This window comes from Calypte anna, chromosome 6 (assembly GCF_003957555.1).
Source record: "Calypte anna isolate BGI_N300 chromosome 6, bCalAnn1_v1.p, whole genome shotgun sequence".
Lineage (NCBI taxonomy): Eukaryota > Metazoa > Chordata > Aves > Apodiformes > Trochilidae > Calypte > Calypte anna.
Genome location: NC_044252.1, coordinates 21,645,667 through 21,671,009, shown reverse-complemented (window position 1 = coordinate 21,671,009; position 25,343 = coordinate 21,645,667). Strand labels below are relative to the sequence as shown.

General features: G+C 41.5%; 1 protein-coding gene across 1 annotated transcript; it reads right to left on the bottom strand.

Moving 5' to 3' along the window:
• Nucleotides 1-1,355: 1,355 nt before the first annotated feature.
• Nucleotides 1,356-23,560, bottom strand: OGA (O-GlcNAcase). Its single transcript, XM_030452999.1, has 16 exons — nt 23,005-23,560; nt 19,426-19,477; nt 19,011-19,108; nt 17,703-17,833; nt 16,903-17,074; nt 16,318-16,416; nt 15,718-16,002; nt 15,009-15,167; nt 13,210-13,820; nt 12,647-12,821; nt 9,087-9,172; nt 8,115-8,219; nt 7,157-7,242; nt 6,183-6,375; nt 4,400-4,559; nt 1,356-3,616 (listed from the first exon to the last, which is right to left on the bottom strand). The coding sequence occupies exons 1-16, from the start codon at nt 23,189-23,191 to the stop codon at nt 3,480-3,482; spliced, it is 2,736 nt and encodes a 911-aa protein (XP_030308859.1). The 5' UTR covers nt 23,192-23,560; the 3' UTR covers nt 1,356-3,479.
• Nucleotides 23,561-25,343: the final 1,783 nt, after the last annotated feature.

Here is a 25,343-nt window from a genome sequence, read left to right as displayed (position 1 = left end):
CAGCCTGGTCCATGCTGCAGGGGTGGAGAGGGAAGCACCCTCACAAAAACAAGCCCTGCTAACCAAGAGCTCACACCACATTCTCAGTTAGAAGCTGGCTCTGCTCCCACCAAAAAGGAAACCTCCACCAGCCAGACATTTGCTCTGCTCCAGCTGGAGTCAGTTCAGGAAAAACACTACTTACTGAGGAGCTTTGAAAAGCCAAACCTGGTCCTAGAAAAAGCCCAGTGCTCACTCAGTGATGGTTATACAAGCTCACCCGTTTGCTTCTGCAGTAGCTGCTCCCTGCAGCCACTTGGCGCACAGCAGCACATTACCGGCATGACCCATCTGCAGCCACCACCCAGCAGTGAGGAGACATGAGAGACCATTTCTGTCGCACACTCCCTTAATGGAAGAGTTCCTGGTGCAGAGTCCAACCTGTCTCCCAGTCTGATATGTGGGTTGACACAGGCAAGTCATATTGCCATTTCTGCCATAACTTTGTGAATCAGGATTCAAGAAAACAAAAACAACTAAACACAACACACAATTTTTTGAAGAAAATCTATCAGTTTAACATAGCTTGTTTACTGGGTTAGCAGAAAAGCTTTTAATTGGTAGTTTCCCTGCTCAGTTTGTGTGTTTGCATGTTCTCCACAGTACATGGCTTTCACACTCCATAACCAGTGCACCTCTACAGCAGGTGGCTGAACTCTTGCTGACAATCTGGGGGAAGCTGCTTTTAATACCCCTGACCCCATCCCTTTTCCATTGCTCCTATTCTAAGCATTAGCTGCCTTAGATGTTCAGCTTCCCAAGTTAAGTTTTGGGGACATACAACTAAGTTCAGCCTGTGGAGCTACAATGTTTCCCCTTCTGCATGGCATGACCTCCCTCAGGTTTCCTCATCTTTCACCTTGCTTCTGCTCACAGGCAGGCTCTTCAGGCTTAGAACAAGCAGCCAGCAAGGAAGAAAAAAAAAAAAAAAAAAAAAAAAAAAAAGAGAGAGAAAGAGAGAAAAGAGTAAGAAAGTAAACAAGCACTGCTGCAACACAGTTTTCACACTGGCTTTGCCTGGCACTGGAGACCAGCTGTGAAGAACTGTAAAAGTGTGACTGGTGCAACTGACAGAAGGGACAAGAAAGCAACTGCTACCCCAAAAATTTCTTGGGGCAAGTGCTTCTGAAGGGTCACTGAATACCCGTCTCTGAAAAGCATCAGCACAGTTAATGTCTACTGTGTAACAACACACTGCTGCTACCAGAACCAGACACAAGTTTCTATGCCAGGGCATCCAACACACCCAGTGTGATAGAAAATACACCACTGAACCACTTCTGGTTCTGGAACCTCATACACAAAATAGACATTTCTTATTTACATTCACTTCTCAATTTTTATTCTATTTCTCGCATGGTCTTCAAATACAGTTTTACAGGTCATTTTTTCTGCTACAGATACTGTTGACCTAAAAACAGATTAATGAAAGTGGCATTCCAACCTTAATGAAAATTCATAACCATGAAAGATATGTCAACATATCACTTTACAATCCTAGAATGATGGTATTGGCCTGACATTCCATAGGCTTACACAATTAACTTCTATAATAATAACAAAGTCATAGGAAGAGAAAATGTGGCAACTCCTTAAAAGTCAAGAAATAAGGCCACAAGCATCCTATGCTTTAATGTATGCATCCAGATAAAGTAAGTTGACTCTGGTATCCATGAAGAAACAAAACTCTCCCACCTGATAAACCAAGGTATCAGCTACTCAACATGCACTCAAAGCTGTATAAAAACTAGTGGCATTCAGCTCTGACTTACATGAAATCCCATAGCACAACCCCGTACCACTCTCTGAAAATGAAATGAACTTGTTTCAAATTAAATACTTCGCTACCACATTAAAAAATTGTTCACATTCTGCAAAGGAAAAAAAAATTGCTGCATGTAACTGCACCAGAAGGCCAACACAGTCTCCTTACAGGTTGCAGACATTACTGCAGTCATAATGCCATCCATTATAGATCGCCTAACATCGTCTATGCAGCTGGAGGCTTGTAAAAGGGACCAAACTTCCTTTGCACAAGAGTGAAAAAACACAGGAAAATTAAAAAGGAAGATAGAGACAGCTGATGGCAGCAGGTGAAAGAAACAAGGTATATACCAATGTGTGTACACTGGCCAATTATGTATCAGGGACACTGGAACCTTTGTGAAATACCAATTTCATAAAAGACCCAACAACCTCACTACCAGATCCCACACCACATTGATTCCATCCCATAGCCATATGTCAGACCTGGGTAAAAACTCTTGGAACATTTAAAAGTAGGTAACCATTTAAATAATGTGTAAAAATGTGCTTATTGTGGCATTTCTTATAGAAAAGTTATTTGATACAAATGTGCAGGACTTAAAGACCCTGATTTAATTAAACTAGTATGAACAGGCTTTGAAACGTGGTGAATGTTCCAAGGACAAGTACCAGCTGTGGGCCAGCTCTCTCCCTCTCAATGTCCCTCATCCACAATCCCGTGCAAATGTGACCAAAATTAACAGGTTCGGCAGACCACCCTGTGAACTGCTGTTTTTGTCCCAGGAGAATGATGACAACCTCAAGCAGTGACAAAATGCCATCTGAAGGAAGGATCAATAGGGATCCACCCCCCTCACCCAAGATGGTCAGTTTCCAGCCTGGGACATGAGGCACAGTAAGAAAGGTCAGTGCTGAGGACAGATTCGTTCTCCACTGTGGTTTTACGTTATTCAAAAGTGCCATCTTGGACCTATACCATTTCACTTTTCAAAAGAAAAAGTTACAAAAACTGGTAAACAAAAAGTTAGTCAGCATACAGCTAAGTTTATATACACTGAAATTTACAAGTTTGTCATTAAGTGACTTCTGCCACAGACCACTGCACATTTGTCCCTAACAAAGCACAAAGCTTGAACCAATGGTCATTAGAAGTGACAACAGGTCACTGTTTTATCAACAAGCATAAAGATAGTAAAAAATAGAATTGTAGCTACTTATCTTTAAATTTGCTGATTGACACAAGCAATCCCTCCCACTTCTGCAACTTCAGTTGCATATCCTGCTCTATGACAGAGAAAAAAATCTGCATCTTAATAGATATTTTTGCCAAAGACAACTTTTCTGTGGACATGTGAATGCAGAGAACTGTCATCAACCACAGCACTGACTGAGAGGGATTCCTCTGAGAAGATAATAGCCCATGCAAGATTCCTTGGCACTTCACACAGGACCAGGAGAGAACGAGGTTTCTCTTTGTTAAAACAGTGTATTCAGCAGCATTATCCTCTTCCAACAAATTACAGTCTGAATGGTGATGGGTGATTTTCGCATAGCCCCTCTTCAACCAAGCTGGTTTATTGTTGGCTTTGTGCAGCTAGACCATAGAAGATCCCCACCACTACCTGCCCAGCTGTTAAGGAACTACAGTACTGAACAGTTTGTTGTCAAGCACTTCACAGGCTTCTTCCAAGGATAACAACATCCTTTGGAAATCCTTCCATTTTAGCAATTTCAAAACAACCCAGCTTGCTGTAGAATTCCAGGATTCTTTTATCATCTGGCCTCACTTCACAAAAAGCCCCACGGGAGCCTGAAGAAGGAAGAAACAAAATACTATAGGAAAAGAGCTACTGTAAAAAGTGCAGACATCAAAAATTACTAGACTTTCCACCTATTTTAACATTTAAGCCAAATGAAACCATTGATACAATTCCATATGCAGCACAGTGCCCAAAAGAGAGCAGATTTATGGCAAGACAGCTGACCAGCCCCTAAAGGGGCACATGTTGTCAGTCAGAAAAACCCTCTGTGCACCTTTTATTTCACATAAAAGCATTCTCAAACTCTGATGTTGGCTCAGAAAACATAAATAGAGGCGGGCACCAAACAGCGTAAAGGAACCGCAAACCTCAGGTGCACAGTAAGCAGACAGCCAAGTCCTTCCTTATATGGAAGGTTTTGGTAATTACCCACCCGTGCACACTGCCACACACACACGAAAAAGCATCATTACCAATGCCAGCAGGGGAATATAAACATTTGTGCATTGTTCAAGATGTTAAAATATGGTCTCACTGCCAAACTACTGCTCCCTGAGTTCTTCCTGTTCTCTAATTTGCAGGATAATGACTGAAGTGGAAAGCTACCTTTTACTAAAGACAGCAGCAGAAGTTAGCTATCCAAAACTTTTTATGATTCTATAAAAGCTTTTATAATTTTTTACCCAAGTCTAGAGTGCCAACTGTGGCACGAACCAAATACCTCAGGCTGGCATGCAAATATAGTACATTACTATAACCACCCAAAGTTTGCTTTGCGTTCTGGAACTAAAACATAGTTAGGAAAAAAGGAATTTTGAGAGCAAGCAGCTTACCATTAGCTTTTAGGGAAGAGAGCAGGCAGGCCATCATACTTTTGGCCACACTTGGATCTGTCACTTTTTTGTGAATATCAATTTTTATCAAAGATGGGAAGTTGGCAAGGAATGATTCTGGCAGTACTTCTTGTTCTTCATGGAAGCTTAGCATTATTTTCTGAAAAGGATGTATGAGAAATAGACATTTATGCATTATCCAGCTTTTCATTTTAATTCATCTTTATTAAAGAAGGTTGCTTTGCGCAGAGACCATACCTCCAATCAGCATGCTTTTTAACTATACCTCAGATGACCACTTTGTTCCTTACATGAACTGCTCTCCGTACTCCAGACAAGGAGGCAGGCTACAGAGCCTTCTCAGACTATTAAAGGAGGAATGCAATATTCCTTGCATGGCTTCTCAGTGACCCACACTTCAAGTGAGAAAAAACATCAGCCAACCCATAACCAAGTTTACACACAGATATTCCTCTTCTTTGCATTTCACAAGGGCAGCTTTAGCTCCAAGTATCCTAACCTCCCACATGTATTCTTTGTTTCACAACAGCCTGGAAACACTTCTCATGCCCGTGAAATTATCTTAGACAACTTACCCCAACAAAAGTTGTCTCTAGCTTGAAAAAGCCTTGTTGATTACTAAAGGATGATGTTCATCACTACAGACTGTTACTATCACCCAGGAAGGTCTTTGGGAACATGCCATCAGATGTCTACTTCATTCAGTTCATGGGAATGGAACAATTAAGCGACATAAATAAAAAGTAAAAAGCCAAACCTGAAATACACTCGAGTAATTTCTCCTGCTTGCTGAATTTTCAAACCTTTACAGAGCACTGGCTCAAATAAACAAGGCACTTAACTTAATTTCCTGTATAACCATCTTAACGACACAAACCAGGACTTCATTGCTTAAGGAACCATAACATCAGCAACCCCCATATTCTCCTTCAGCCAACTTTAAATGCAATCCCCTCAAATCTATGAAAAGCCAACTCTCCCAGGCTCTTGCAGGGAGAATCTCTGTTCAAAGCTGGTATTTCAAACTTACTGAGCTACTTCAGGTTCAGAACCATGCCTGCTCCCTTGGGATTTTTTTTATCCCTGACAGGAATCTAGACAAAACTGCAAGATAAACTCAAGGCCTGCCTCTACTACAGCTTTGTCCACACTTCCTTCCACCTCCTGGTACTAAACGCATTCCTTGACTTGATAAGAATGCATCACTTTTCACCACTCCTGACAGTTCAGTGACAGTTTTCTATTTTTTTTTTTCCAAAACCAACTGGAGATACTTTAACACTTGCTGAAAGCAAGATATCACTTTGCATCATTAACAGCTGCCACACTCCACAAACAGCTCAGAGATTTTAACATCAAAACCAAATGCCCTTGAGAAATTGCTTTCCATACTTAAACTGATGTGACTATCATGGGTTTAGCCTTACCTGCAGCATAGAGAAACTACCTCATTCCACAGGGGAACAGAGCAGAAACCACCCTTCATTTTTAAAACATACTTTTCTTTAAATTAAGTAGCTTATATTTATTGCAATAACTACCACTTAAGTACATCCCACAGGTGTATTACAACACACAGCTGTATCTGACTGGCAGTGAATTGTTTTCCTGTCACCTTCAAAGTTGTAAGACATCATGTTCATCTAAGACTTCAAAGGCACAAAAACCGAATTACATAGAAGCTCAAAATCCAAAGAAAACCCAAGACCTGCTTTGCTAAGAAAGCTTAGCATACAGTTTTGACCTTGTGGATTATACCAACCTCTGCCTCAGACAGCTCCTTGTCACTATTTGGTTTAGTATATTTTTCTTGCATGAAAGGAATCCAAGACATTTTGCACTTTTTAATGAAAGGTGTCACATCAACTGTTCCCAAAGCATAGCCACATATGCCATCCTCATCTTCTAAGACAAAGCAGTAGTCCAGGCTGAGGGTGAGCAGACCTCCTACTAACCTGCGGAAAAAGCGACCAAATTCAGTCAAAAGAAACTAAGCACACTTTAAATAAGTATGCTCTTCAGGTATTCTGGAGGAGACCTGAGAGTCAACCAAAGAACTGACAGAGTCCTCCAGCCATGGCACTATTTCCTACAAAGCATTAATTAACAAGCTGATGAACTGTAAAAACTCAGCTATGAGCAACATCTGCACCTCAGGTTCCCATAATTTAATTCCATACACACTACTCTTCTGATTCACCAGAGACACAAATTTCCTTCACCTTTTGCCCTCAGTGTTTTTGCTGCCACTACCTTCTTGTTCTTCATATATTCTCTTTTGGGTATATTTTTATACCAATTACACATCCTTTTTTAACTACTTTCCTGTCACTCACAGAGCAACTGCCCAATCTAAATTAAACACCTGAGACAAAAATTATTCAAAGTAGGTCATTCTGCAGTTCAAATATAACATGTTTTTTTAATCTTCATCTCACCTGTTACTGCTCATTCTTTTTAAAAGTTGGTACAGGTAATCTATAACATGTATTTCTGAAAAAAGTCAAGGCAGTAGCTAGGAGATTGAAACAGAGCTGTCAATGGTATCTTTAAGGGACCAACCCACAATTTCCTGAGGCAGACAGAGGTGGTTTTTGTTTTTTTGTAGACCAAATACTCTTTGCATTGTCCCGTGTGTCCCCCCACACACACACTTTAAAACATTCTGATTAGATTTAGTGTCATATCTTCATCCTACAGAACCACTTCTGTAGGTCATTCATTCCTAATACATACTTGTCTCCAATTAAATCTGGTAAACTATGGAAGGGCTGATCAGCTCCATCAGCATACATTTCTCTGCAGATCTTATATACAGATGCCTAAGAGGAGAGAAGAGATATCATCAGTCACATTCAAAAGCTAAGAACTTTGTTTTAAAGAGATTTCACTAACAGCTCCACTGTAAACTGGCAGGCCAGTATGAGAGTACCATCTGTGATAAAGGATCTGCCTTCTCCCTACCCCCTTCCCAACCCACTTCAGCATAACTCCTGAAGTTGCCAGCCAGCAGCATTGTGGTTTAATTTGGTGGCTTGGAAGGAAAGGCAGGAGGTCAATCTCCTGACAACTGCAACAGCACAAGATGAGCCTTGACAGTTACCCAACACTCACATGTGATCATCACAATGTAAGTGAAGATCAATACTCTTGCTACAAACTCCCTTTCTATAACCTCCAATGTTCAAGTGCAACACCTTCACCACTGTGAAACAGACACACCCTGACTTTTAGCATGTTAAAATGCTTTTAGCTGAATCTCTAAAGAGTGAACTAGGATCAGATAGACTTTTAAATAAGAGATGTATATTTTCCATCAGAAAGACTTTGTATTTGACATGTCCCCTGGCTTCCTTTCATAAAAAGGGAATTTCTAATCAGAAAATATATTGTTAGTTCATGTAGCTGTATCAACAATTGTTGAGGTGGCAAAGAAATGTCAAATCCACTGTCTACAAAGAAAACAAAACAGCTTAGGTAGAGTCCTGCACTACAGTATGTAGGTGTACACATACTGTTGCATAGCATACTGTTGAACAGGCAAATCACTTAACCTCAGTTTTCCTGTGATCTTGCATTTGTGCCTTGTGCAAGACATTGGAACGTCTGTTTTATTAGAGGATGAAGGGACTCAAAGCTGCCACAAAAGGAAACACATCACAGAACAACAAGATCAAGTGTCAAAAGCAGTTACCTCATCTTTAGGAAAGTATGGTCGTATGGTGTAGACTTTGGAAGTGGGTGTTAGTGGAGGTGGTTGAAAAAAGAGGTCATTTGCCCCATCAATAGGCAGCAAACGCTGTGAAAACAAAATACTTGATATGACTGCATGAACAACAAACCCCATCACTCTTGGGTGTGCACTGCAGACTCCCAAATTAACATTTGCTACTTGCAGGCACCCCAGAAGGTGGGATTGGTAAGCTTTACAAATGCAAAAACCTTATTTGAATAGAAAATATCCAATTGGTGTTTTAAAATATGTAGTTGAAACAGCACATTAAGAGTCTGTTAAATCTTATCTGCCTTAAAATACTTTTTACCAATCATATCTACACTGTCTCTGCATAAGAATATAGAATGTCAGGAGGAAAGGTTTGGTCTGAAGAGGGTTAACTGGCCAGAGGAGACGCTATATCCCAAAAGCAATGCGCTGATTCAATTTGCTGCGCGCGCAGAGCACCTGTGAGGGGGGAAAAGTACAGCACCTGAAAAATCCATGAACAAATCTGAACATGGTACAAACAGCTGTTTAAGAATATTTGCCAATTAATTTTCTTGCGACAAAGCACATGACAGCTTTATTTAGAGAGGAACCAAGATTTGGATGACTGTGGCTTTTGCTCATGGAATTCCCATCGGCAGACAAGCATGCGCGCATTGCGCAACTGCGGGCGCAGATAAAAATGCTGTGCGACCTGCAAAGAAACAATGTGAAATGTACAACTAAAGCCGCTGCGCTTCGCATGCGCATGGGACAGGCAGCATCTCCTTGAGAAATTACTGTAGAAAGGGGAGGAAAATTATTTTAAACCAAGCTGTAAGGCTAATGGGCTTTGGACCAGAAAGCCTTCGGCAGACCAATCCTTCCAGACCTCTGATGTGCAACAAAAGGTTTCTCATAAAACAAAGAAAACGTCATTCAGTTGTGAAGTCATATTGATACCTGGAACTCTCCTGCTAGACCACCTCTAAAGGCCCAGGGTTCTTGGTCTCCACTTAAGAACTGTGCTGAAGATTGACTACGACACCCTGTTGAGATCAGATCCAAGCGGAGAATGTTACGAGAAGGGGGATTTCCTGGGTGTCTAACATGTCCAAAATGCTAACACACACTTGTGGAAAAAACCTCTCTGACTGAGCTAGAATCCAGGGCGTGGGGGGGAGGCTGCAATAATGTATGATTTAGAAAGAATTTGTGCTTCTGCACCAACAGCAGCTATGTCAAATTTTTTATTACCTATAACCAACTAGTCTAAGAACAGGTGAGGTGATTCTGCTAACACCTCAGCTCCAGACCAGAAGGCACAAGAACATTGCCATGCACAATTATGTAAGCTTCCCAGACATTTTGTACATTTAAAAAAATATATATTTATTTGTGCCAGAAACAACCACTTAATCTATGCAAAGATGACATTTTGGAAGCTACATGGCTCACTAGCTACTATCATTAATTTCAGATCAAACAAATACCATTATTACAGCCCCTTGAAAAGAAAAGGACCTTTCTGAAGTCACATTTTATTAACGATTGTTTTTAATCTTGTCAGAAAACTAGGACTGGCAATATATGCAAACAGTCTGGAACAGTTCAGGCAGCCAGGACAATTGTATTAAACACTTTCTTGAAAGAGACTATGCAAGTTTACATGATCCAGGCCATACCTGCACAGTGCTGCTGCACGCTAAAAAGCTACACAGCATTATCTGGAATTAATTCACAATTCAGTAGCACACCCAGGTGGCCACAGATAACACTAGATTTTCTTTTTGGCATCTTGATTTCTGTGTAGATGCACTAGAGTCCCTGCTGATCAACCAGCCACATCAGGACCACTGAAGAGCTCAGCAAGTTTACACTTGCTTCAGAAAGGACACTTCCATTAACCGTTGGACTTTTAATACTGTTCTGCCAGAAAGGCACCACAGCCTTCAACAACCAACAGAAATGGCAATTCTGGAGGGGGGGGGGGGGGGGGGGGGGGGGGGGGAAGGCATCTGGAGTTGAAATTTCAACTACCCATCTAGTTTTCTGACAAGATAAGCAGCGCAAATACACTTTTCCTTTTGTGGACACCAATCTACCTCCTGTTCAAGTAACAGTCTCAGATCAGTACAGACAAATACGTTGTGCTAGTCAGAGAGTCCCAAAGTGTGCCGAGTTTGACATTTATGAGCATTTAAGAGTATGTGTTTAATAGAAACTACCCTACATACGATAAATTTCAGAAACAATCCAAGCACCAGAATTTGAATTTGGCTTACTCCCGCATTTTAGAGTTCTCAATAAAACAAGACAACCTTCACAATGAAGTTTAGCCAATGTCTTGGAAGACAGCATCTGTCTGCCCTTTGAGACTACACCTTAACTAGCACTTCCAATTATTAAAGAGCTGTGTGAATGAAGAGCTGTATAAACAAAAAACATAGTTAATGCCTTAGTCGCTGCGCAAATGTGACTTCAGTTCATGCCTAATGCACATCTATTCTATCTGAGCTGCCTCACAGACAAAACCTTTCCATTTTAATTAATTAATGACGACGCGCTGTGAACATCTGGCGCTGTCCATCCAATAGCAGTAGAAACTTGTGCTGAAGATTCTCCCATCTGTACACAATGGGGAAGAAGACAATAGAAGTCATTAGTAATCCATAGTACTGTACAGCCACACTACTTTAAGGGACTGAATGCTAGCTGGACTTAGAAGGAGAGGTGAAGAAAGTAAACATTCAGTGGACCATTGAGCACACCGTTGTGAAAATTAATTTGTTTGGATTTGTAACATACCTATTAGCTTTACATAATTATGCATTTTATCAAAAACCTTTGATCTGTATGTATTTACATTAGCACAAATGGAAGCTGAAGACAAAAGCATCCCATCTCACAGAAGCATAAGAGCCTTAAACTGTCAAAAACTCTAAACCAGTTTTTCAACTACTGTGAGTTTGAATACTGTAACTAAGGTGCTACAGTTAACAGAGCCAGTATTTAGAACTGGCTTCTAGAGTGAACTACTGAAAAAAATTAATGCATTTAAAGACATGAACCCAGCTTTACAGGGAAACTGAAAACTGAAGACAATTTCAGCTGAAATCAGCAGGTAGAAAGATAATTCTGAAATGCAGTCTTAAGTTGGGTTGTCAGTATTCAGAGATTACAAAAGACATGGTTCTATTCTAGAGCTTTGGCCTGGAGCTTTAAACAGATTCAAAGTCAGCATTCTTTCTAGCTAAAGGTCAATATATAGCAAGGATAGTAAAGCTGGGGAAGTTGTTTCACACTGATCTTAAAAATGTACAGACTAAGGATTTTAAACAGCATTAAGCTGAAAACTTAACATACTTCAATTCAATGCTGCCAAGTTTTCATCCCCAGCTGGTTTTCTTCTCTGTACTTTGCAGAAGGCAGTCATTAAAGCTCTTTTTCTTTATCAACCATATCGGGATCAAATATTTAATAAAGCACAAAACACAGGAAGTTGTTGAAGCACAGACTGACTTGATGATTAATAGGTCTTCTCTGTCCCTGCTTAAACTACCAGTGTTTGAGAGAATTGTTTAAAGACAATCCAAACATTAGGACTAGACCAAGGTTGTGTAATGGTTAACCACTGTGAGGTTTGTGACAGCTACAAAAAGTGTGACGTGAGACCACCAGCTTTGCTGCCTGCTGTGTATGTCATCAAGTAAGTCCACAGCGTATTCCTTATTGAAACCTGAAAGTGAAATGAGGTCACTAGAAATACCCAGGCCATGCTGGTGCTATCTGCCCACTTAGGAACCCCAAAAATAATTCAGAAAAAAATGAAAACAAAACAAAAAAAGAAAAGAAAAAGCCTCACATAAAAAAGAAAAAAGTAAAAAGAACTCTTTGAAGATCAGTTTAAGTCTCAGACTAAATCTGTCTAGAGAGCTCTGTAATTTTCACCCATTACTGAAAAATAAACTAAATTAAAAAAAAAAATTCAACAATTTGTAAAATGTTTTAAGGAAATAATTTTGCACCAGAATAGCCTTATGCTAAAGCTCGCATGCGCACAGGGCTGGGAGGATCAGCTTCCTCATGGCCAGGCCCATTGAAAGGTCGCTTCAAGACAGAGCAAGCAGCAGATGGCTGATGTGGCCACATTTCGTAGCGTCATTTCCAATCTTACACCAAGGTATCCAAGGAGTTATATGGCATAGTCCAGTGTGCATTCAGTCAGAAGTAAGTTAAAGTCAACACTTACGTGTCAGCTGAGATTCAAGTTTCATTAGCCCAAGAAGAAAATCAAGGTCTCCAAACTTAAGCATCCAGCAGACTTCACTTATAATTCCAAAGCAAATTCACAGCAAGCATTGCTTCGAACAGTGAGACAGGAAAACCTTTAAAACAGGGTCAAACCAGACCCCAAGTCCAAGAAAACACATTTGCCTAATACTCTGTTTTCCCCGTGGGCTAATTAGAAACAAACAAAAAAAATACACTATCTGGATTATAACAGCTTCCAATGCACCTACCTAACCACTGCACAAAAGATTTCACCATTGACATAATACTCTTGATATCCCAGACGTAGGAGTACATGTCATAAAGGATTGTCCTGTTGGCACAATTGGAGAGGCGAGTGAACATCCCCATCACCAAGCTGCACATCTCTTCAAACTTGGCTGCTCGGTTACGCCATTCTTCTATCTATGAACGGAGACAAAAGATCCACATGATCAAACACTGACTTCTGATACTCTAAACAGGGAGGAAGACTATACAATTCATTACTTCACATTATAAGTACAAGGTGCCACATCACACAACACAGAGATACTACCTATGGCTGTTAGAAATTAGGCCAGTGTGGGGATCATTGGTGAAACAGACACCACACTACCTTCATAGTGCCTACATGGCAGTAGAACAGGGATTAGACCAGTAGATACCACTGGAGGAATGAAAGCTACTGTGACCCACAGGCCATTATACACTACTTTTCAACTTTTAGGAAACAGAACACCAGTCTCTATTACAAACAACTGATAACATTGCTCAGGATTTTGGTTCAAGAGGAAAGAAGATTCACACTCACTTTTTCAGCATCCTTTCCTTTGCAATTAACACTGACAACACTGCTATTTGCTCTCAGCCACTGGAATTCTCTCAGCATCTGTGCACCTTTGGGCCCGTGTTCATAAGGAAGGTAAAACAAGTCAGCAAGAAGCTGCAAGTCCTCTAAAGTCACTGGTTCTACTGTATAGAGAGGCTTTTCACTTGGCCCAGGCACAAACTGTTCTTTGTTAATTTGCTCATCAGTCTGCATAGGGGCAATGTCACTACCAGAGTCTTCCTGCATAGACATCTCTGGGGACTTTGATTCAGCTATACTCTCCTTATCGGTATCCATTGGCTTCAGCTCCTCTGCCATCTTGGCTTCGGCAATATCTGTCAGTATCTGATTAGCATTCTTGTCTGCATCATCTTGTTTTTCCACCACCATATCCATTGGTTCCTCATCAGATTGCTTCTTCTCTTCCTCCTTTACCAAGGCCGGCGACTCGCTGCTCAGTGCTGCCCCCTGACTCATGATGGGCTCCTGGTAAACTGTGGTAACCACGGTTGCTGAATTTAAAGAGGAGGGTGCCACCAGGGGCCCCACATCCCCTACAGTAGTTTTAGCACCACTGTGGGCCACTTGCCTACCTAAAAATAAGAAACAAGTTTAGAGCTTTTAATACCTGTCAACCAAGATTCAAATCAGTAACTTCTGCAGATCACAGATGCCACAACACCTCAAAAGCACATCTTCCTTCTAGCATTTTGCCTGTGCACTTCTCTCATTCTAATTCTAATTAATTATAGACTTTGTCTTTTGGCAAGCTTCCCCTCCAGATAGCTGATAAGCAAAGACAGGATGTGGAAAAACGTTAGGAAAATTATTTAGTATTCATGTGCTGCAGTTAGCATTTCTCTGACTATGTCATCTGAATAAAAAGCTCTCAGAGTCAACTTTTTTACCAAGTCTATTGATGCAGAGGAAAAATTTTACTTGATACAGAACACACTTCAAAATATGCTTAAGTATTTCAATTGCAAAAATGTCCTTAATCCAGGGAAAAGGGATATATCTGAAACCTGACTGGACACATCTTGGTCAAACTGCTTAAATATTGCTTAAAGACATTCCTTCCAACCTAAATTATTTTGTGAGAATGCAGAAAAATGACACCATAATTACTACTTCTCACTCAATGTTTTTGATGCAGTTGAGTTTTATAAAGATTCAAAACCCTACAGCAGGTCAAAAGGATACCTGCACCAGAGCACAACTGGGAGAAGAGGTTCTTCCATTCTACCACCAGTTAGCACAGAAGGGCACTCTGACAACTTCAAACCCACATTCCAGATTTTACCTTGGATCCCAAGCTCCAATTGCCACAAGAATGATGTACAAAGCCAGAAGGAACCCACCTGTTATTTTCAGACAGAAACTTGGAAAAATAAAGCTATCTTAAAAAAAAACAAAAGAACACAAACTCTTCTGGAGCAGAACTATTGCTTACAGTACCTTAACACCCACTTCAGAAAAAGGCTATCCTTCCTATTCTCTCATATCCCATGGAAGCTGAGACTAGCAAGATCCAGACTTCCTCCTGTCTGGTAACAAAAGTGCCAAAGGCTGCCATACGTCTAAGTTGCTTCTGATCAATCAGAGCACACTGCAGAATGCCATGCATTCTTTTTCCTTTATTAAGAGTTCCCTAACTGGTAATTCCAACTGAAAAGTATACATATAGCCACAATCCATAAAACTGTTTTAAACTTAATGCAAGTACAGAAACTTAAATCCCATATTCTACAAACCCAAGAACAATACCAAATAGAACTCACTGCTGTATTGCTGAGGTACTCCAAATTCCTGCAACCATTCTGTTAAGGCCAACTTTAGGGCCATTTGTGGGCTGTAGAGAACATCTGTTTCAATATCTTCATCGCTCCCTTCGTTTTCCAATTTTATTTGGATAGAAACTGTGCTGTCTTCGGTATCAGCTACAGAGAGAAGTTTAAAAAAGTTATCATGCAAGTTTCAAGTTTAAAATATAAAAAGTCATATTAGACAAGGCATTCAACAACTTTACTTCAAAAGAACAACAAAGTATTACATCTTAACTAGATAAAATGGAAAACTACAATCATCAGTGTTAACACTGAAACAGTATACAGACAGTAGACATTCTGGCACTCAGTTTCTCTTTTGATCTGAACTGCTTCTGTTGCAATGAAATCAAACCCAAAGGCCCATCAAATTTGGGAATCAAAACTGTTTGCAGAGAGTGCTTTTTACACAAGCATAGATTTGTCTCAAGACTTGCTGTTCTCTGACAGCACACACTACAGATACTTCCCAGAAGTCAACAAAGCAATCTGGATGCTTGTTATCTTTCATGCAATTGCCATTTACTTGAGAGATAGAAAAGCCCAAGTGATCTCAGATATAAAAAGTTGGGAAGGAAAGGCTAGAATCATTGAATAAAACAAAAACTAAAGTACAGCTTATATGGCTAAGCACAGATACCAGCGAATAGTTACACATACTTACTCATCACCACATCTTTTCTCACACCATTCATGTTAGACTTGTACCAGGTTGCAAGTGTGTGAATAGCAACGTAGTTGGCTTCAAATTCACAGTTTGGATTTGTCAGAACTCCCTTTAGTCGAGGGATGAGCTCAGTTGACCGACCTTTGTAAGGCCCAAGAAAAAGTCTCTTTTGATCATAATCATTAGCATGAATGTTATCCCAGATAACTGGTGCTCTTCTGATGATTTTAGAAACTTCTTCAATGGATTCTACTGGAATGTCTTTGGATACAACTTTTGGACCTAAAAGGGCAAAAGAATAATCAGAGGGCTTTGCATATATTTGAATATTCACTCCCCAGGTACCTGGATAGCAAATTTTAATAAATATTTATGAGAAACAGTTTTTAACACAGTGTACTAAAAAAAACAACAAAACTAACACAAAAAAGGGAAAAAAAAACCCAAACCAAACCAACACAACAAAAAACCCCCCAAAAACCCCAAACAAAAAACACAAAAAAACCCCCAATCAAATCCCCCCCCCCCAAAAAAAAAACCAAACAAATCAACCACAACAATTATCCAACCCTTTTTACCATTCATGCTTATTTTTACCTGTCCATAACACCTCAATGCCAGGGAGCAGCTTTTCTCCTACAGTTCGTAAATATGGCGACTGGGCAACATTTGGGTAACAGAAAGTTCCACAGTACTCTGTACAGGGAGGGAAAATGTCACCATTAGTGCACATGTGTGGCAACACACCCAAATGTCCTGACACTGAGAGGCGTCAAAATTCAGAAAAAAATGAGAGGCCATAAACAGAAGGGCAGGCTAGCATAAGTGGCTAATCTTATTAAAAGTGAGCATAGACTGCTATACTTTTATTTTATGGAGATTCTAGGAACATAGCAGATATGCCAGATCAAGCAGCAGAAAGATATTGCTGCAAAGAGCACTCCTCCTTTAGCCTAATTTTCAGTTCAAACTTCTTGCACCATTATTAAGTTGCAAATACCAAACTTTGTTTGGTATTAAGCCTTTCAGAGATGCGTAGATTTGGCAAAACCTCTGCATAGATTTTAAAAACCTAAGTCAATTTTTTCAACCAACCCCAAAATACTCCTTAAAGCAATCAGTGTTTAACCAGTAAGTGATCCCCTCCTTTAAGGCTGATCTAAATTATTAATGTGATTTTACCTGTAGGACAGAAAAGAAATGTGTCTGGTTCTCCTAGATATTGATAAATTTCATTTGTGATTGAAACTTGAGCATGAGCAAAGGAACTGAAAACTTCTTTGTCTGCTGCACACATGTTGTGATCAATATCATCAAACAGCAGTGCAAAAGATCTGCAGCCAAACTGGGAAACCTAATACAAGAGAAAAAGGTTTAAATTTTTACATTGTTTTGGTAGTTTTTTTGTTTTGTTTTGTTTTTGTGTTGTGGTTTTTTTTTTTTAAGAAAAAGTTAAAGGAGAGAAGATAGGAAAGGCAAGGGAAACTTTGGTATCCATTCTCTATGAATGCCTGTTTCTGACCCACTGCTCCTCTCCTCTCGAAGATTAGACCTCTAAAGACATGCGACTGATTCCAGTTTAACAATCCTCATCTGGACAGACAGATAGAAAAAAAGATAACTGTAACAGCTTCTGGACAAAGGAAAGGAATCAATAAGGAGAACAAGGAGGATGCATACATCAGGTCTGTCTCTGAAGGAATTTACTGTGAATAAAAGTTTTACTTTTAGAAATTCACCTTGGCTTCAATGCCCTATTGTATTTTGAAGACAAACTCCCAAATAGAGCTTTCAGAATACTAGATGATTGCTGTCTACTTTTGATAATGTGACTGGACCACATCCATTGGAATTGTTCAGAAGCATCAAAAAAACTAACGCTGAAAACACTGAATAACTACAGAAAAGCTGCAAGAATGAGCGAAATATTGACGTTAGCAAATGAAGCAGTACTGCAGCTGTGGTAACCACATCACACTTACCTGATCCAGCTTGCGTTTCAACGTGGATACCTCTTTAGGATTGGAGAAAGTGATGTCAAGTCCAGGTGAGATTGCATAGATGAACTCTATTTCATGTTCTCGTGCAGCTGCTATTAGAGTCATCAGCTGCTCTGTAAATCAAATGCCAGTATTTCAGAAGAATCCAAAATTTAAAAAAAAAAACCCCTCAGAAATTATATGTAAATATTAAAACAGATGCCTCTGCAACCATAATAAAAAAACTTAATTTGCTACGATTTCTTAAAACTAATAACAGCAAGAGGTTCCAAATTATTTGGGAGAGTTCTCAGAAATAATGCCAGAAGGAATGTAACAACTGGCTTTGTCTTGTTATTTTTCAACTAAAGTTTAAGACTTAAAAAATTCTCTTTATCTCAATGTTGCAAGACAAATGTAGTCTGTTTTTATAGTATGCACACCAACAGTTCTAGAATCATTACTCAATTTTTCCACTTTTATACTAACAGCACCCTGCATGACACATTCACATGCTATTCATAGATCTGAAGCTTGGGGCACAAAAAAGGGCTTTTTTAACATCACTGTGCAGAACTGGTTGCTTCAAAAAACAAATTTAACCTTTTATACAATGAATAGAGATTAATTTTAGAATATTCAACAGTCTTTACTGCTACTGCCAATTATCTTGCAGTATCTTTTAGATTATATTTCTGCAGTGTCTAAAATGGAAAGAAGTCAGTAAGTAGAAATCCAAGAAGAATTATTTAATTTTAAACAAGTGTGATTTTTCCCCTCACCCAAGGAAAACAATAATCCCCACAGAGCAATAAAACACTGTAGATCACATAAATGCCAGAGGTGGATAAAAAGCCTCACACCAGTTTAAACATGTCTTCTATGTTCTGACTAAACGATCAGAAACTACTTTTCTGGTACTCTCTTTGTTGAGACAAGCACTTAATCAATCACGTAAAAGATGAGCAAATGGCATGCCCATTTGTCTTTTCTGAAGCAAGTAATTTATAATTCAAAATATGCCCCAAGTGTTAAAGAAACAGAGGAGTAATTTACCCTGGAAAAAAATTTAATCTCATAAGACAAAGGCTAATGAGCAGTTTTGGAAATCATCTATAGAGTTAAGCGTAAAGAGAAGTAAACCCATGCTTGTATCAAAGCTCCATTAAGTACATCTGCAGGGTATTAAGAAGAGGCCTCCACTCACCTTTGAAAACTGTTACTATGATTAAATGCACACAAGTATCCATAGCAATGATCAATTCATTCAAGTGTATTTATAGAAAACACAGAGGAGAAAAAGGCAGTTACCTGCTTCCTCCACAGAGTACATTTCTCGCCAGAACATCCTGTGCTTGTAGTCATCCTTTGGAGCATACAGGTACGTATTTAGCCCCCACTTCTGAAGTCTATAAACGTAGGAAAAACACCCTTAATCGAAAGAACAATCTACAAATTCAGGAATTCTGTCTTTTACTTGACCCAATTTATTTTTTTTCTTCATTGGACATTGTGTTATACTATTAAGTCATGATAACTTTACACGTAACTGATATTGGACAAACTCAAATTAGGTAAGATGGAAAGGTGAATGTGAGCTCCCAAGAATACTGGTTTTAGGCAAAAAGATGCTCTACGTTATAATAATACTTCTTTTCAGGCTTAAGTGGAAGATTATGATCATATTGTGATAGAATGTGCTGCAGTAAGAGGAAGCATGACTTGCCTTCTAAAAAGTTCTTTCCTCTGCTCCATAACCCAAGGTCTTCCATAAAATCCTACAGGAAACAAGATTAAGATTACACAGTTAGATGTTAGATTACATCTGATCCGTGAAACATTATATTACAACCCACATTTTTATTCTTCTTCTATAGTCATCAAAAAGCTTCCAAAACCAGAATGGAGAAAAAAATACAAATTAGTTAGACAGCATTAAAATGTGTAATAACTGAAGCCAATTCAAATTAAAAGTGCAATTGTAACTTATTTCTTATGATCTAAGGTTTTATAATTTTGGTCACTGAAGCAATTAATTCTCAGGATCCAAACTCTATTCCTGAGCATATGCTCTTGACAAATTAAAGCAGCATTACTATAAGAGTAGACTGAATCATAGCTTAATAAACTCCAGGTATCTAAAAAATATTTGACTGTAATGCAAACACTGAAAGCACATGAAAATATTTACCAGCTCAAAAATGCTCAACCCCCAGTACAGATTACAGTGCTACACACACGTGGAATATATAAATACATGCTAAAATGTGTATTAAAAAAATGCTCAAGTGAGTCAATAAAATTCTTAGGATTTTATTCCTTTTATTTAGTTTAAGAAGCTCCTTGTCAAAACTAACTTGCAAGTTGGTATCTTCTTTTACAGTTCATATTTACAAGCTTAGACTACTTCTTTGAATATTCTTTGATCATTCTTTGAATCATCATATTGATGAGTAATCATATGACTTTTATATATATAAAATAAAATATAGTGTATATTCAAAGTAATGGAATTCCATGGAAATTGTAACTGATTCTTGTTTTCGGTCTAATCCTTCCATTCTAGAAACACAGCATTTTAAAAAACACTCTCAATACTCTTAGTCAAGTAATTCACGTAGACCTATGTGCATACAGTTCAATCACAAGTGGGCACTTCAAGACAAAGCTTCAGCTTGTCAGTCTGTGCAAACACCAGAGACTAAAATAACACTGAAATTTAATAAGATCTTATTTTCAAATAGCACAGCAACTCAGTGATGAATGATGCTCTAATACACAAAGCTCACAATTCCCCACAGAACACCAGTTCCAGAAGCAGAACACCAGCTTCATTTCCAGAGCAGTTCACCACTGTAAATCCATAAATATTTGGTCAAAACCACCATCCTACCACCTTCCAAAACTGATGCAGCTGGAGCATTTTTCATATATTAAGACATGTTTCAGTTACATGAGTGAACAATGCTCTTTTAAGAAGTTTAAAGCAAGGTAGAGTTTTAAGCACTAGGCTCTTAAGAGTGATTTTAGACTAACTGGCACCACGAAGTGGGAAAGCTAAGTAACTACTACTCCTCACAAGCATCGAGTAACAAATCGAGAGCAGTTAACCAGAAGAAGAAACAGGAGAGCAGTTGCAAGTTATGAAAATCTCTCAGTTCATTTCACCCAGAACAAATGTCTCATTTACACTAGCATTACCTAATCCTGACTGATGTTGCCCTGAAGAAGTGCAACCCCAGAAGTAATGAATTACTGTGATATCTAAGAAATACTGCCTGTGTTTCATAACTGGTTCAGAACACGCTTGCTGTTTCCATAATGTTTCAGACCCACTAGGCTAAAGAAGAGCAGGGGCCTACTATATTTTAAAAAACCAAGAAAATCAGGTAACAAAGACTAATTAAATAAGACTGACAATAACATGCTAATCTAAAGCAGTACTTTTCCATCTGTCACCACATTTCTTAGATTACTAATGTCACCAGCTGATGCCAATTCCTGGATCTTTTTGTCCAACAAAAAAATCAAGACTGTGTTTCAGATTAACACAAAGTCAACCCATCTTGGCAAATACTTCATCCCAGTACCATCACCAAGACTCAGGATATGCTGGAGGCAAAGCACCACAGCTTTGCATCAAATAGTCTTAGACCTTACACTACTCAAAATGATGACTTTCATATCTGTGACAAGCACTTCACATTCTTATACTGTAGATCCAGTATTTGGCCAATTCACCCCACCATTACATTTTAGTATTTATCTATGCTTCTGAAGATAATCCCTGCTTTTCTCTCACGCCTATAATTCTCCTGAGTCACTAAAGAGACATGTTTTCACCCATTACCATTTACCTCGTTCACCACAACAAGGTTTATTTGTTTGTTTGCAGCAGTGGGGGGGTCGTGGGTTTTGGTTTTTTAAACACCAGCTCCTAATAAGCGTTATATTGCTTCACAGGGCAGAGGCCATTATCTTGTTTTATGCACCATATAGTCAAGAACACCTTGATGCAGAGATCAACAATATAACTAAGACAACAAAAAATTATGGCATACACAGTGGTTCTGATATAAATCTGTAGGTAAAGGGGATCTATGTTTGGGCACAAAACATGAGAAAATACGATGTTGCATTCCCTATTTCTGCTCACTGTTATGTCTCCAAAGCCTTCAATTTAGCATCTATCTTCACAGAATTAAATCTATTAACAAAGCAATGACATCTCTCCCTACATTGATTGTATTTAAGTCCTAGTAAATGCTAAAAAATAAAGACATTACCTGGGTGTAGTGCACTTTGCAGTGATATTTCCAGGAGACAAATAATCTTTTCTTTTTAAGACATGAATAAAAGGCATTCTGCATGCAACACAGATTCCAAGTTTGATAAACCTCCTGTTTTACTCTCCATTTCATCTGCTAATCATTTTGCTCTCCTACTAAAGATTCATTATAAGTACAAAAATAATAGCAGTCCACAGGAATTCTGTAGAATTCCAAATTAACTATGTTAGGAATAAACCATTTTCCTGCCTGGCTTTCAGCCTTAACTGACCTGTAAGAAATTCAGATAAATTCTGTAGTTACTGACAAAAGCAAAAAGTCCCTTTATTCTGCAATTTCTGCAGCAATTTAAACCATTCAAAGCCACAACTACACCCAAGACACTAGAGGATTGCTCTGCAGAACAATTAAAACAATATGCTACAACACGTTAGAGAACAGGGAACATTTAATATTAATTCCAGCACAGATTTCTATGGAATCACTTACTCCCTACCCAGGAAACGGAATCACAGAGCACATACAGCTGGGAAAATCGCACAGCAGCTCCTCTGTCTCTCTCCTGATTCCCTCTTCAGACGCATACTACCAAGCGAGCCACAGTACTGCCTCAGACTCCATCAGGAATCACCGGCCCGCCGAGGGTGCCAGGCCTACCCTCAACCCTCCAAACAGCTGCCATCGAAGGGCACTCCCAGTCAGGGAGCGACCAGCTTCCAACACAAGCCCCAGGGGCAGCAGCCCCGCCCCAGAGCTTCGGCTCCTCCCCGCCCCCTCAGCTCTCTCTAGTGAAGGGAGCCCAGGCCAAGAAATGCGCACCCCCCCCACGGCTTGAAGACCGGGCTCATCCAGGCGCTCCACCGGGTCAGGCATCAAGGAGGCGAAAAGCAGCAGGGACCAGTCCTCCCTCCCCCATCTTTCACAGATACCGAAACCCCATTCCCCCAAACACATCCCCCTTCCTCCCATTCCCTCGTCTCCGAGGGATTTCGGACACCCCCGCCGAGAGCTCTTACCTTCTACGACACCGCAGAGAAAACGGCGTGAGCCCAGCGCGGTCTCCGTCTCGGTGTCGGTTTCCTCGCCCCCCGGGACCGGCCCTGCGGCGGCTCCTGGTGGCTCTAAGGGAGCGCCGGGCACCCCAGTCGGGTTGGGGCTGCCCTGGGGCTCCTCCAGCGCCGCCTGCCCCTCCTTCTGCACCATCCTGCCCCCCGCCGCCAGGACCCCCGCTCGCTGGGCCGGGCCGAGCCGAGCCAACACAACCTCAGTCCCTCCTTTCGCCTCTCCACAACCCCTTTGTCTCCGCCGCTCCGGGCCGCCGCAGCTTCCTGTTTACGGGGCCTGCGCCTGCGCGGGGAACCGGCCCCAACCGGTCGGCACCGCTCTGCCCGCAGCCGCACCGCTTGGAGACGCGTAAAAGGAACCGCCGGGGGAGCTGCTAACTCCCCAGGGAGGAACGACGCGGTGTGACGGCTACTCCGGCGCCGCTCTGCCGAGACCGTGTGGCTGGAGCGGGAACAAGGGACCGAGGCGCCGGAGTTACCTCAGGGAACGAGGAGGCGGTGGCGGGGGGAGCTGCCGCGGGGCGCATGCGCGGAACGCGGAAGCGCGCGGACTGCGCCTGCTCGGGGGCCCGGCGGGGGGAGGGGCGAGGCCGCGGCCTCCCAGGGCGCCTGCGCGGAGAGCTCGGGGCCCGCTCTGTGCGCATGCGCCAGGGGCCCGGCCGAATGGGCGAGGCGGCGGTGGGGCAGAGCGAGGGACGGGGCGGGGCTGCGCGTGCGCCCGGGGCTTTGTGTCAGGAAGCGGCGCCCCGCGGGGGGGGGCAGTGGCGGTGTTTACCCCCGCTCTGCGCATGCGCCTCGGCGGGCAGCGCGCGGGCGGGAAAGCACGAGCGCCTGCGCGTGGGGCACAGCGGGGGGCGGGTGCCGTCGGGTGCCGGGTCCGGTTCGTCCCAGCCAGCGGGGACCCGCAGGGTGAACGGGGCCCGGCGGGAGAACGGGCTGCGGGGTTCCCGCCGCAGGGTCCCTCTACTGCCCCGCCCGCCCAGCACAGCCCGGCTGGCGCTGCGCTTGCTGGTGTTATCACGGGGCTGTTATGCACAGGGTGGGTGCATAGCAGTACATCAGAGAAGGGGCCTGGGGTCAGACAGCGGCGCTCTGGCAGCAAGCTCCCACAACATGAGTCAGAGGCCTCCCGTGAGACTGTATAGCGTGGCCGATGGGGTAATCCAACCCACCCAGCCCTGGAGCGGCCATAGTAGGTATCAGCCAACAAGAAACCAGTAAGCAAAAAGCTGCTGAAAAGCCCAGCTTGGGGGGAAGGGCTGGGGAAAGTACATACATCATGGCAGCCAGTAAAGTCCCGGCTGGTTTGGACACAATTCACCCCTACCCAGCCCGTGCAGCTTTTCCAAAACCCTCCCTTTGATCTTTGAAGTCTGTTTCTTGCTCTTCTGGTTTATTTCTGCTGATGATATTTTGACATGATGAGAAACCAAAATGGCTGCTTTTATGGCTCCATCTGCACCTATGCTCAGGAAACTGCAGCAAAGGCCCTGGGCCAAGCAGCAGTTCTGGTTACCATCATGTCTTATCTAAAGCTTTCAAAAAGCAAAAATAGCAATTGTACTGCTGCCCTAAATAGCAACTAAGTAAATTAGATTGATATGCAACAAGACTTTACAAAACAGGGAGGAAAAATGCACAGAATTTGGGTGGCATGCTGCAATAATCCTGCAGTAACTGTTCCCTCACAACTGGGTTCTCATCCAGGTTGTGTTTCTAGGTAATATTCAGGATGCTGGAGTGAATCATTTCTTCAGGCTTAAGCTGCCTTACCCAGTTGCTTATCTGTTTTCCCACATAACTATATTCTTTTTTTCTCTGAAAACTGGGAAAAGGTGACTTAAAACAACACAAGGCTGCCCCTTTTCTACAGAACCATCAGCTCTTACCTCTGTTCTCAGCAGATCCAACAAATTTGCTGTTGCTAATCCTTAAATGCCCCATTTTAATAAGGACCACCTGGTCCCAAGCCCTACTTCACACAGCAAATTCTCATAACAAGCTGATGACACACCTAAAGGGACTAATCCAGTCCTCAGCATCTTCCCCCAGGGACTCTGTCCAAGGGGAGGGAGTTAAGTACAGGGTCTTTTTTGGCTCCTGGGGGATGAGCTACCCCTCTGCCCCACAGCTGCTTGCAACAATCCCTGCACAAGCCTATTCCCATTTGGTGTGAAAAGGCTACGGCAGCATTTGAAGACTGAGTGTGGCCCACACAGCACCCTTTTTGCCCTTGTCACCCCAATCCGTTTCCTGCCCTTCACCCTCGGGAGGGGGACCTCATGGGTGGC

Excerpts from the sequence above, each read along its gene's own strand:
- OGA (XM_030452999.1), bottom strand. The coding sequence starts at position 23,191 with ATGGTGCAGAAGGAGGGGCAGGCGGCGCTGGAGGAGCCCCAGGGCAGC. Across the intron at positions 9,173-12,646 it reads ATCTTTTGTGCAGTGGTTAG|GGTGTCGTAGTCAATCTTCA; the intron begins GTAGGTGCATTG and ends TGATCTCAACAG. Across the intron at positions 6,376-7,156 it reads CCAGATTTAATTGGAGACAA|GTTAGTAGGAGGTCTGCTCA; the intron begins GTATGTATTAGG and ends CTTTTTCCGCAG.